Source organism: Saccostrea cucullata, unplaced genomic scaffold, assembly GCF_032062105.1.
Source record: "Saccostrea cucullata isolate Sc308-1 unplaced genomic scaffold, CSIRO_AGI_Scuc_v1 ctg16512, whole genome shotgun sequence".
Classification (NCBI taxonomy): domain Eukaryota; kingdom Metazoa; phylum Mollusca; class Bivalvia; order Ostreida; family Ostreidae; genus Saccostrea; species Saccostrea cuccullata.
In genome coordinates this window covers 1-11839 of record NW_026941095.1, presented here as the reverse complement: position 1 = coordinate 11839, position 11839 = coordinate 1, and the positions used below count along the sequence as shown (strand labels likewise).

Sequence of the window (11839 nt, the reverse complement as noted above, 5' to 3'; positions counted from 1 at the left end):
GTATAGTGAAAGTCAATTTGCGTGATGACTGTTTGACTAAGCAAGATAAAGAGTGGAAATAGATTATTGCACATTGAGTATTTAAAGGACGTGGATGGATGTTGAGGTATCCAATTTCCCTCAAACACAGATCTGTGTAATACTAGTGCATACACATTTTGGGGAAAAAAGGCCAAATACACACGTAAATTATAGGCTTTGTGGTTTAACAAATATCTCGCTGCAATTTTAATTAGATTTCACGGAAATCGGTCTCAAAAATATAAAATGTTAAATTTAAAAATGAATTATACCAGGCAAAAAGGCATAATTAATCTGTCATAATTGAACGAGTTCTATTAAGTATGAAATAAACCAATCTGTTACATCACATACTACATGAACTATACTTATATTCACATTTTTGAACATCATTGAATTTATCTTATTGTATGTATGTGGAATTTTGAAATGGGGTTTTAGCCATTTACAAAAAATATATACTCGTAAACATAATAAAAATATTAAAAAGCAACCTAGCTATTAAACTTTTTTATCACATTTTACTCCTGCTCAATCTGTGAAAAAAGTCAGCTGAATTTTTTTAAAACTCAATACCTGGTGTGTATAAATCTGTTACTAATTTTGCTGTAGTAAATGTATTTTCTGAATCTGATAGATTAACCCTACAATTAGACATTATACTATCGATGATAAATTGTTGATATGGGCTTGAATAGTCTTTTCCTATTTTACAAGATGAATATTGTGAACCAAAATCTACAGTGTATATTTGTGAAATACCTCCAAAGTAAAGCTCCATTAATTTTCTCATCACCAATTCAGATTGTATTTGTTATTTTACTACAATTAAATTTCATTTTGTCGAGAAACGCTGTCCACTTTATTCTTGAATTGGTTGTGATGTCGTAATTGTTTGATGATATTTTTATCAAGTTATGTCAATATTTATACCCAAATTAAGATAACTGCATTTTCCCCACTGGGTGCGTTATTCATTTTCTCTCAAATTCGACTTGAATGTCATTTTCATTCTAAAACATCTTTTTATCATAGATACTGAAAGTACAAGCTCCATGCCTTAATCTAAGATAAGGACGAAGTCTGTGAGGAAAACGATTAATCTAACAAGATTTCGCATATCATTCAAAATATTTTTAAATTACTGTAGATCACTTAATTTTCGAGACACCTTATTTTCGCGAGATATTCATTATATGTAACTATTTATTAGCATGACAAAAAATTTCACGAATTGTGGTCATTGTTTTTTAAAACTGTAAAGAGTACTTATATATGTGCGAGAGAAATTTTTCGCGATCACAGTGTCTCGCTTAGTTACGCGGAAATAAATTTCTAATAAAAAGTGATTTAGAGTAGAACAAACCCTACCGCTTTGACTCTGTAGGATCACGAAAGCCATTTATACATTTGCTTCTCACATACCTCAATCAAGAAGCATTAATATAAGTATAATTTGGAAAGTGGGAAAGGTTACACACATCGAATCCAGGTTCGAATCCCACCGAAAGACTTGGAGACCGGTCCTTCCGATGAGACCGTATATACGAAGATCCCTGGTCGCAGTAGGTGCTGACTCGAAAAAGACCCCTCTCTGCTTAATGGGTGCCGAGTATAAGTCAAAAAAAATTTGCAGCTCTCCACCGGCAAGTGGTGGCATCTCCATATGAGTAAAAAATTCTCGAGAGGGACGTTAAACAATATAAATCAATCAGTCACACATCGAATTAATTTAATAATCAACTCCCATCAGTACTTTCAGTACTTTGATTATTTTCGCTTTTAAATTGCAGCCGCTCTATCGCATATCGACTTGCTTATCATTTATTTGAAAGGGGGAAGTCTATGTATATATCTTACATGGCAGAATCAGTAGCAGGGTTTAAATAAGAAAGCACAGACGAAAAGTGTATACGAGGTTGGCTTTTGTCAGAGTAAATCCTTCAGCAAATCATTGAAGCATATTTAGTAAACAGCTGTGTCATGGTAAGTAATTTGTTTTTAATTTTTTTTTTGGACAGAAATTAAAAAAAAATCGATCTCAGTGCAAATTATTAGGCCAAATCTTGGGTTAAGGATACTTTATATTCCCTGTATAATGTATTGTCGAGGAAATTCGAACTGTACTGCGAAAACTAGCGACATCAATCAACCAAACTTGTAAGAGATTTATTAGGACCAGTCTCTCCATACCACACTTCTAATATATATGATTCTTTGCATAGAGCAGATTAATATTCAAGTAGTTGTAGAGTGTTTCGGCTATTAAGGAGTCTCATCAGGGGCCACTGACATAAATCATGGTGTTTGTTTTAGGTGAGACCGGATTATTTCGTCATCTATATTCTTGTGTTTGCTGTAAGCTATGATTGGTTGAGAATTAAATAAAGTTTTGCATTCTGGATTTCTAAGAATGGTGTCCCGATATTTCAGAATTCGTTTTTTCTGTCCTGGGAAAAATCCTTCAGATTGGGAAATCCAGAATGAAAAACTTTATTTAATTCTGTGTATACAAACTTGTCCTCTTATAAACCTTTCGATTTTTCTGCAAAAAAAAAATTGCTTTCTAGACTCCTCCAGAAATTGAACTTCCTCCTCGTATAAGAATTTGAACAACAAGACTAACAATATTTATGAAAATGGCATATAAATATGTCTTTGTGTTCTTGCATATCTTTGCTCTTTTCAGACCTTCGCTCTTTTTATTAACTACATCTTATGGTATATTTTGTTTTGAGGGTTTTAAGTAATAGATTCATGTTCCATTATCTGTTTGAATATCAAACAAACGTTGATATCTACAATTACTGATATTTTAAAATAGTTTTTAAGACATTTGTACAAGCTGTCGTTTTCACTAATTTTTCAAAATATGGAATTACCTTTGAGTACTAAGCTTTTTTACCGACCTACTTTTTCTTAAAACAGTGTAAATTACTCCCAATATGATGTCTATCAAATTTGCTATGTGTCTTAAAGTCAATCCTACATCATCAAATATTATTTGTTGAAATTTTGCAAACAGTACACAAGTTGTTATAATTTTTGTTGGCAAGGACGGTACCCATTTTTGATTCTCATTATATAATTTTTTTCATTGAAATCCATTTGCTCATTTGTCTATAAAACAGGCATTGGTTGCTGTAAAGGCAAATATTTCAGTGAATATTTCTTTGGGATTTTTAACAAGTTTTACAGAGGCTTTAATGATCTTTTATTTTCACTCTAGTTTACTGATTCTTTACCTCTCATTTATAATGCAGTGTCTCGAATAGCCCTTGTTTCCCAGCTTCTCACGATGAAACTATGTGATGAAAAGTGGTCATATAAACTTTTATAAATTCATTAAAGATTAAATAATGAGAGAAAGTCAAGTTTAATGTCATATGATATCTGTATTGTGTTTCATCAGTTCAGGACACTATTTATTGAACAGCCTTCGTATGTATACAAAAATAGGTCTGCTAATGACGGAGCGCAGTTGGTACCCATGGAAATTCCAACAGAATTATATGTGCTTCCTTGTAAGATATAACAAATTTAAAGAAAAATAAATAAAAAAAAAATAATTGCATTGAAACAATCTTTATTTAAGATGGTAGATTGATGCAATCAACATCAATGATTTGATTTAAAGAGGAGAATAGTAGCAGTAATAAAGATTGTGGTTTCTTCCCCCGGCTCCGTAGGGATAACTTCCGGTTACAGAGTTTATGTTCCTTTTATCCTCGTCATCAAAATGTACCTTCTCCTCTCTGATGTACATCCCCCTGATCACCTGACACTGTGACGTAAATCTTAACAGATAGAAAGGTTTTTCTGTCGGTAGCCTTATCTCATTGGTATACGAACCGTCTTCTCTGTGTTTGAAAGTGAATATGTATTAAAATTAAGTTAATTCAATTGAAAGTATAAAGATAATCTTAATCTGACCAAAGCAATAATATGCATTTTGGCAAAATTTCGACAAAATCGTTGTTGACATTATCTGACAAACACTGTAACATCTTTAAAGGTAATGGACACAGAATTTCGGAATATCTGGTTATCCATAACTGAACCATAACTGTATTTTAGAACCATTTTAATGATAGGATACTTATGTGTATTTGCAAAATTGCTGCCTATATAGCAAGACGTAATTATGATGGGATTCAAATGAAGGAATTGGCAATGTGAATGTTTCATTAATTACATATTTTATATGGTGGTAATTTTGACATACCTGCAGCAGTATTCTATCCTAGTATTCCTGTTATAGGTTCCTGTGGGCAGTGTTCCACCATAAGAGTTCTTGTTCCTAGAATCCTCGTCATCCCAGTGTATACTTCCAGTTTTAAAACCTAATGTCACGTTGAAGAAACAATCAAACACTGATTAAGAAAAACAGCCGCAAGAGCAAGATTAAATGCATTGCAGAATATGGTGGAAAGTTTTACCCCAGGGAGGACAGCTAGTCCCGTGCTTAAGAATGCAGTAGTTTCCAGCCGGCCAGAACCCTTCATCGTTTATGTCATTGGGGTCTTTGGTACAGTACTCGAACTTCATATTTCTGCCAAAGGAACCTGTGCAAAAATCTCATGATTATTTTAACCACCTTTTAAATGCAAAAGTTAATGTATGCATCAATAAAATCTATTAGATTTATTAAGTTGTTTCAATGAAATCTGAGAAAGATATTTAACAATGATAAAACATTAGTACAAATATCTAATTCATACTATTATCAAAGACTTATGGTACAGAAAGTGAAATGTACTAGGTGTTTAAATTCTTAAAATTGATAAAATTTTATCAAAGTCTTTCCTCCCGAATTGAATTCATTTTTTGACCTGAAAAGTGATGTCCATTTGCTAGTTGGTTTTTATTATCGTGGTCCTCGTTGTCTTGGTGACGCCAGCCATGCAGCCACCCCTCCGGACATCCGGACCTCGGTTTGACCAATGTATAGGTCCCTCTTGGCCACTTGACTTACAATGTAAAATTGAACATTCAATATACAAATTATTTAAACGAAATTATTTTCCCCAAACGTCAAGTATTTATTTTTAAATAAGTTTACTAAAACTTGAAAAAGGAGCTAAGTGCGAAATCTACATAAGAATAAATACCTGCTGAAATGCTACTCATAACATATAAGAAGAAGAACCAATTTTTCTCCGAAGTATTTTGCCATTTTTAATTCCAGAAATGGATTATTAATATAAGATAAGATTTTTATTGGGTTTTACAAATAAAAAAAAACTGAGAAGAATAAGCTTTATAGAAACAATTACGGATTATTAAATAGATATCCGCTTCAGTGACACGTGTGCACGAATTACCTACTCACGTCTCAGGAGATGGTACTTTTTGCATTAATTGATTTCTAATCTATTGTTTTTTTTAGGAGACTGCACTTCTTCCCTATTATATATTGATTTCCTTTTTAAAATTAAAATCCAGGCTTTTTGAAATTATTGACAGCTGCTTCTTCAATAAAAATAGAACTCGTAAATTTACTTACCTTGTCATTGGTCATTTGCAAAATTATTTTGTTAAAACATTCTGATAGTACACACAAGTACACTGAAGTTGACATAAAGAAAGATGCTTGAGTTTCTGATTGACAATATCTATGTGGTTTTTGAAGACCAGGTATTCCAACAATCTACGTCGCCCGCGTGGCGCAGTGGTAAGAGCGTCTGCTCTAAAGTCGAGAAGTTAGGAGTCAATCCTTACGTCGCGGGTTCGAATCCCACTGCGGGACGTGGAGACCGGTCCTTCGGATGAGACCGTATAAACCGAGGCCCCGTGTCGCAGTAGGTGCTGGCACGAAAAAGATCCCTCACTGCTCAAAGGCCCTGAGTGCCGAGCATAGGACAAAATTTGTAGTCCTCCACCGGCAAGTGGTGGCGTCTCCATATGAGTGAAAAATTCTCGAGAGGGACGTTAAACAACATACAATCAATCAATCAATCCAACAATCTACTGGAATTCCCATGGGTATAAATTGCGCACTGTTATAAGCAGACTTATTTTTATATTCATATGAAGAAGAATTTATGCAAAATCTTATGCGTGAAAAGAAGAAAACACTTGCTGTTGCCTTCAACTCGACATTCAGATATATCGACGACGTATTGTCAATAAATAATAGTAATTTCCATTCCTACGTCGATACAATATATCCTGGTGAGCTTGAGATAAAAGATACCACAGAGTCCGACACTTCTGTTTCATACTTGGATATTTTACTTGAAAAAGACACTAATGGTTATCTAACAACAAAACTATATGATAAACGTGATGACTTTAACTTTTCTATCGTCAGCTTCCCTTACTTGTGCAGCAATATACCTTCATCACCTGCATACGGAGTATATATACCTCAGTTGATTCGATACGCAAGAACATGCTCTACGTTTGAACAATTTCTAAAACGAGGTAAATTATTGACAAACAAGTTGATGAAACAAGAATATCAGCAGTTTCGTTTAAAGTCATCATTTCGTAAGTTCTATGGTCGTTACAATGACCTTGTCAGCAAGTACCAGTACAATTTATCACTGAGTCAAAGGCTGACTGACTTTTTTCATAACAATTGTTAGTCCATTATTTATACACTGAATTGACGACGGATTTTTCCCGTTATTTCCTGATCGTGACAAGGAGCACGCGGCGGGTGTGACCGGTCGGCAGGGGATGCTCACTCCTACATGGCACCTGATCCCACCTCTGACGTTTCGGGGGTCCGTGTTTGCTCTGCTCTTATTTTGTATTGTTTTATGGACTTTGAGATTGAATACTGTTCGTTATCTCCATATCCTTCTTAATAGAATTAACACTTTCCACAGGGAGATTTAAATCCCCTTTTCATAAAATATACTAGGTCTGTTCAATAAATAATGTCCTCGGTGCTCGGAAAGAAGCAATAGACGCTTTTCAATGATTTAGTCTTAATGATTTAACTTAATATTCTCTTTTAATTAAAACACATGTCCGTAAAATTTTTATCCAATTTTTGATTGTTTTTAGATCTCATTTTTGGGAATGACCCTTAGTATACTGGAAAATGGCAAATCTCATGATTTCCGGGACTCGTTTATTTCTTCTGAAAGTTGTTTTTTCAAGTTTGGAAAATGAAACAAGTCAAAAGGCGAAAGATCTGGCGAATATTGTCAATTTGAAAAAAATTAACTTTCTGTTTATCCCAAAAACTCCCTAACGACGTTCTATCCTGATATTTAAAGTCTTAAACTTTTTTTGCCAAGTATATATTTAGTTTCTTCATACATGGCTTAATCAAAATTCAAATAAAAAATTGGGGGTTAATATGCTTCTTTTAGCGCTACAGTACATTTAATATGACCTTTCTGCACCGAAATTTGTGTCTTAATTAAAAATTACATCTTCGACATTTTCTCTCCAAAATTTTTATCCAATTAAAGCATGAAACAAAATGAATTCTAAGTCGGTTTAAAAAAAGACACTTAAAAATTGTGACTAAGAAAAGTTTCAAATTGCTTCGCATAATCAATTATTTGACCTTTCTGCACTTATAAAATGTTATTTTTCCGGAATTGAAAATATAATAAGCAAGAAAATTATTTTAAAGTCTTAAACTTTTTCTGATTTTAAGCAAGTAGGTTAAAGTTATCTTGAATATTTAGAAAAGAACATCAAAAGTGGGGGTATATCATGTACATTTTCAGATATTACTAAAAAAGTGGAAATTTTACGTTAAAATTGGTTCAAATTTTTCCGGAATTTCAGAATATATTTATTATATCTGTCACACTTTGTTGATAGAATTCATAAGAAATAATTTAATAGATATTTCAAAACCAGCATAACATATTTTACTGCAAAAAAAAAAAAAAACAGCTTTGTGTGCAACCAGCATGGAAAATAGGAATGTAAAATTAACAGTACTGTTATAGTTCAAATGGAAGAAACTGATCATTTTCGTCTAAAAAACCTTCCGCCACAAAATACAGTCCCTAGTCTAATTCTACTTGAATGGAATTTAATCGCGGTTTTTTCATTGAATATAGTTTAATTTGCATTGTAGAATTCAGTTTTATTGTTAGAACCTAAAAATAATGCTTAATTTTATGAATAAAGGACCTGCGCGAAATACGCTCAAAATACCAGGATCGAACGTCCTTAACTCTTCAGGTTGTGGGGTTTGGACGCTGTCATGACGAAATTTAATATAGTGGATAACTGATTCTGGTTCCTTTCTCTCATTAACCTTTCGTTTTTTTGCAAAAAATTTGCTTTCTAGACTCTTCCAGAAATTAAACTGCCTCCCTGAATACGAATTTGAACAACAAGACCACTAATATTTAAGAAAATTGCATATAAATCTGTCTTTGTGCTCTTGCAATTCTTTTCTCTTCTCAGACCTTTGCTGATTTTGTCAAGTACATCTTGTTGTAAATTTTGTTTCGAGAGTTTTAAGCAATAAATTCAAGCTACATTATCTGTTTGAATTTCAAATAACATGGTAAACTACAATTATGATATTTTGAATTTTTTTTTATATTCCTATACGCTGCCTTTTTCACATATTTTTCAAAACAAAGGGTGACCTTTGAGCATTAAGCTTTTTACTGTCAAACGGAAACTACTCCCGAAATGATGTCTATCAAATTTGCTTTGTGATTTAAAGTCAATCATACAACATCAGTGATTATTTGTTGAAATTTGGCAAACAGTACATAAGTTGTTATAATTTTTGTTGGAAAGAACGGTATCCATTTTTGATGCCCATCATATAATTTTTTTTTATCATTGAAATCAACCTGCTCATTTATCTATAAAACATATCTTGGTTGCCGTAAATTTTACATATTTCAGTAAATATTTCTTTTGGATTCTTAACGAGTTTTACAGCAGCTCTAATGAAGCGTTTAATTTCACTCTAGTTTACCGATTCTTTACCCTTTATTTTTAAGGCAGTGTATCAAATAGCCCTTGTTTCTCAGCTTCTCACAGTGAAATTATTTGATGAAAAGTGGTCACAAAAATTGTTACAAATTCATTAAAGATTCAATAATGCAAAAAGTCAAGCTTAATGTCATATGATAGCTGTATTGCTTGTCATACAGTTCAGGACATAATTTATTGAACAGCCCTCCTAAAAACAAATATCAAAACCACAAATATGACTGAAAGCGATGGCAAACATTTAGTCGTTTTTAAAACTTTTATACTCTTAGTTTTCTTTTATTTCAAATAATACTCTTTATTACTCTTTAATTTATTTAAGGATTGAAGCTGATTTAAAATTATATTATACCATATAACATAACTTGGGGCAGTTTACGCTTTATAAACCGCGAATTGGAAAAGCGGAAACTGTTATGTTATATCATAAGTTTATCATAAGTTTTTAAACATATTAGACCGTCTAATTCATTGAACCATCGTCGAGTAACCTAGGAAATTACTTCCCCACGAACAGGTCAAATTTTGCTTACCAACGAACATTGAACCCCACGAATTCAAATGATTCCACAGTATAAAATGTCGGATTTGAAAAATTGAAAAGTCCGGAAAAATCCAGATATGAAATGTAGCCCTTTTTACTGCATGTAGGACAGAAACTTCAGACTAACCTTGCTAGACCAGGGGCTTTGGTGAGTTCAATGCTGTTTCATTTGACATTACCTATTTTTTGTTATCAAAAATATAGTGAATAACTGTTTTGCTGATATGTAGGAAGTTTATTTTTCGTAACGAATGAATGTCAAGACCCTGTGTGTTGTATTTAGATGCATGCTCTCCAATGTAAACTTTATAAATAAAACTTGAATTCTGCTGAAACAGCGCCCGTGCCAGACCATCACCCAGTCTTATTAAAACTATATTACCCTTCCACAATTAGTCATATTGTCGAGAAGGAAGCAGTTTATTGCGTATGTTCATCTTACAACTCCTATTATAACATCGATAATTTACAAATGCCCATGACATTAAAAGGTTTTTCCCCCTTATTTGAAGAAAGATGCATGCTTAGTAATTTAAGATAATACGTTCACCTGCCATCGTGAAGCTGACGTAACACAGAAGGCAGAAAATTATCTTATCCATGATGAAACCTAAATTAGAGTAAGCAAATAACAAAAGTATTTCTACTTCCAAATGCACAACTTTCGGGTTTACTACGTTTCCGGCAGGGCGGCTGAGTCACATGTCACGAATGCATTCTCGTTATGTAACTATTAACATGCATGTAAAAAACTAAAAATATTTTGCGAATGCATTTGATTGCTGCGCCAGAAAACGTCTACGGTAAGGGGAGTGGGGCGTAATAGAGTTGAGTCTTAGAGCCATGGAGTGGAGTCTATCCCTCAGAATTTTTAAAGACCTTACCCAAAATTTTACTGTCTAAAGCAACATATTGAATACTGCATTCCTTATAGCTAAAAAGCTTCATCCGGTTCAAAGTGCTGGATTTGGGTTCCACTTCTTCTATTTAATTAGCTACTTTGATTTTAAAAATTATTCTACAGTCACAAGCAGTAAAGATGATAATTAAATTAAAATTCTGACAAGCTATTACCATTTGAACACTTTGGGCTTAGATCAGTGTAAAAAAGCCATGTAAAACATTTTGGTCTATTTCAGGCATTTTTATGTCTGCATACTTAATAAGCTCGGTATATTTCAAGACACAATCTGATAAAATCAGATCCTCTGATCCGCTCGCATAAAGACCTTTATGTGGCAGAAATACGAGAGGATCTGATTTTAATCAGATTGTTTCAAGCGTTCATTGAAGTTGTCATCGATAATTGCCATACAAAACAGTCACAACCTATGGTGTCCCGATAGTGTCATTTACTTAAAAAAAAAACAATAAAATGCTTTCTTTGGAACAGCCTCTGATCAAGAAATCTTTAATTTACTGATTCCCCCCCTTTATTTCTTATGCAGACAATTGCTATTAATCTGTGCATGAACAACATATTGAGGAAGCCACGTGTGTAGTTTTCTTGAACGATGGACGATCCATCAGTTTTACAAAGTTACAATGACATATTCATCTGACAAAAAATAATTAACAAATTTAATTCTACTTTGAATGATTTTCAATATAGATGTAAATATAAACAATAAAATGCTTTCTTATTTATTAGTACGGGAATTTAACATCGCAGCAATTGCGGAAAAAAATACATTAATTTTTTACATTTGACTCCAATACCATTTTCAGTAGTTGTCGCCAACTGACCTCTAACACAAAGGCAATCGCAGGAGATTTACAAAGAATCAAGAAATAAACTCTGCTAACTGTCAAAGAGTTATCACAGAGAAAAACTACAGGTACTGTGAGCAATGAGCTCACTAAATGATGCCCCCGCCTCCCATATGAATATAACAGCAGTGTCCATGTTTTGCTCTGGAAAATCCTAAACATACGAGGGCTGTTCAATAAATAATGTCCTCGGTGCTCAGAAAGAAGCAAACGACGCTTTTCAATGATTTAGTCTTCATGATTTTACATATCAATCTCTTTTAATTCAAACACATGTCCGTAACATTTTTTATCCAATTTCTTTTTTCATTTGATGCTTTAAAATAGACTTTTATTTTCATAGTTTTGCTTTGCAGTCATTTTTATTCTTTTTATGAATTATTGAATAATTATGTCCTAAATTATAGGGAGAATAAATGACAGATACACAAAGTTCTAGTGAAAAAAAATGACAATGTCCATGTTTTGCTCTGGGAAACCTAAAATACGCGTCGAATAAAAAAGTAAAATAGGAGGTGCACAATGGCAATATGTAATACAGATTCTGTGAAAGTTTCATTTAATTTCACT

At 33.0% G+C, this 11839-nt stretch overlaps 1 protein-coding gene across 2 annotated transcripts; it reads right to left on the bottom strand.

Moving 5' to 3' along the window:
- Positions 1–3590: 3590 nt before the first annotated feature.
- Positions 3591–10159, bottom strand: LOC134257192 (uncharacterized). 2 transcript variants are annotated; one of them, XM_062739834.1, is made up of 5 exons: positions 10050–10159; positions 4854–4991; positions 4461–4586; positions 4247–4364; positions 3591–3881 (listed from the first exon to the last, which is right to left on the bottom strand). In XM_062739834.1, exons 1-5 carry the CDS (start codon positions 10099–10101, stop codon positions 3653–3655), a joined length of 663 nt encoding a protein of 220 aa, XP_062595818.1. In that variant the 5' UTR covers positions 10102–10159; the 3' UTR covers positions 3591–3652. The 2 variants fall into 2 exon arrangements, with proteins under 2 accessions (XP_062595818.1, XP_062595819.1); XM_062739835.1 differs by lacking the exon at positions 10050–10159 and adding an exon at positions 5133–5279.
- Positions 10160–11839: the final 1680 nt, after the last annotated feature.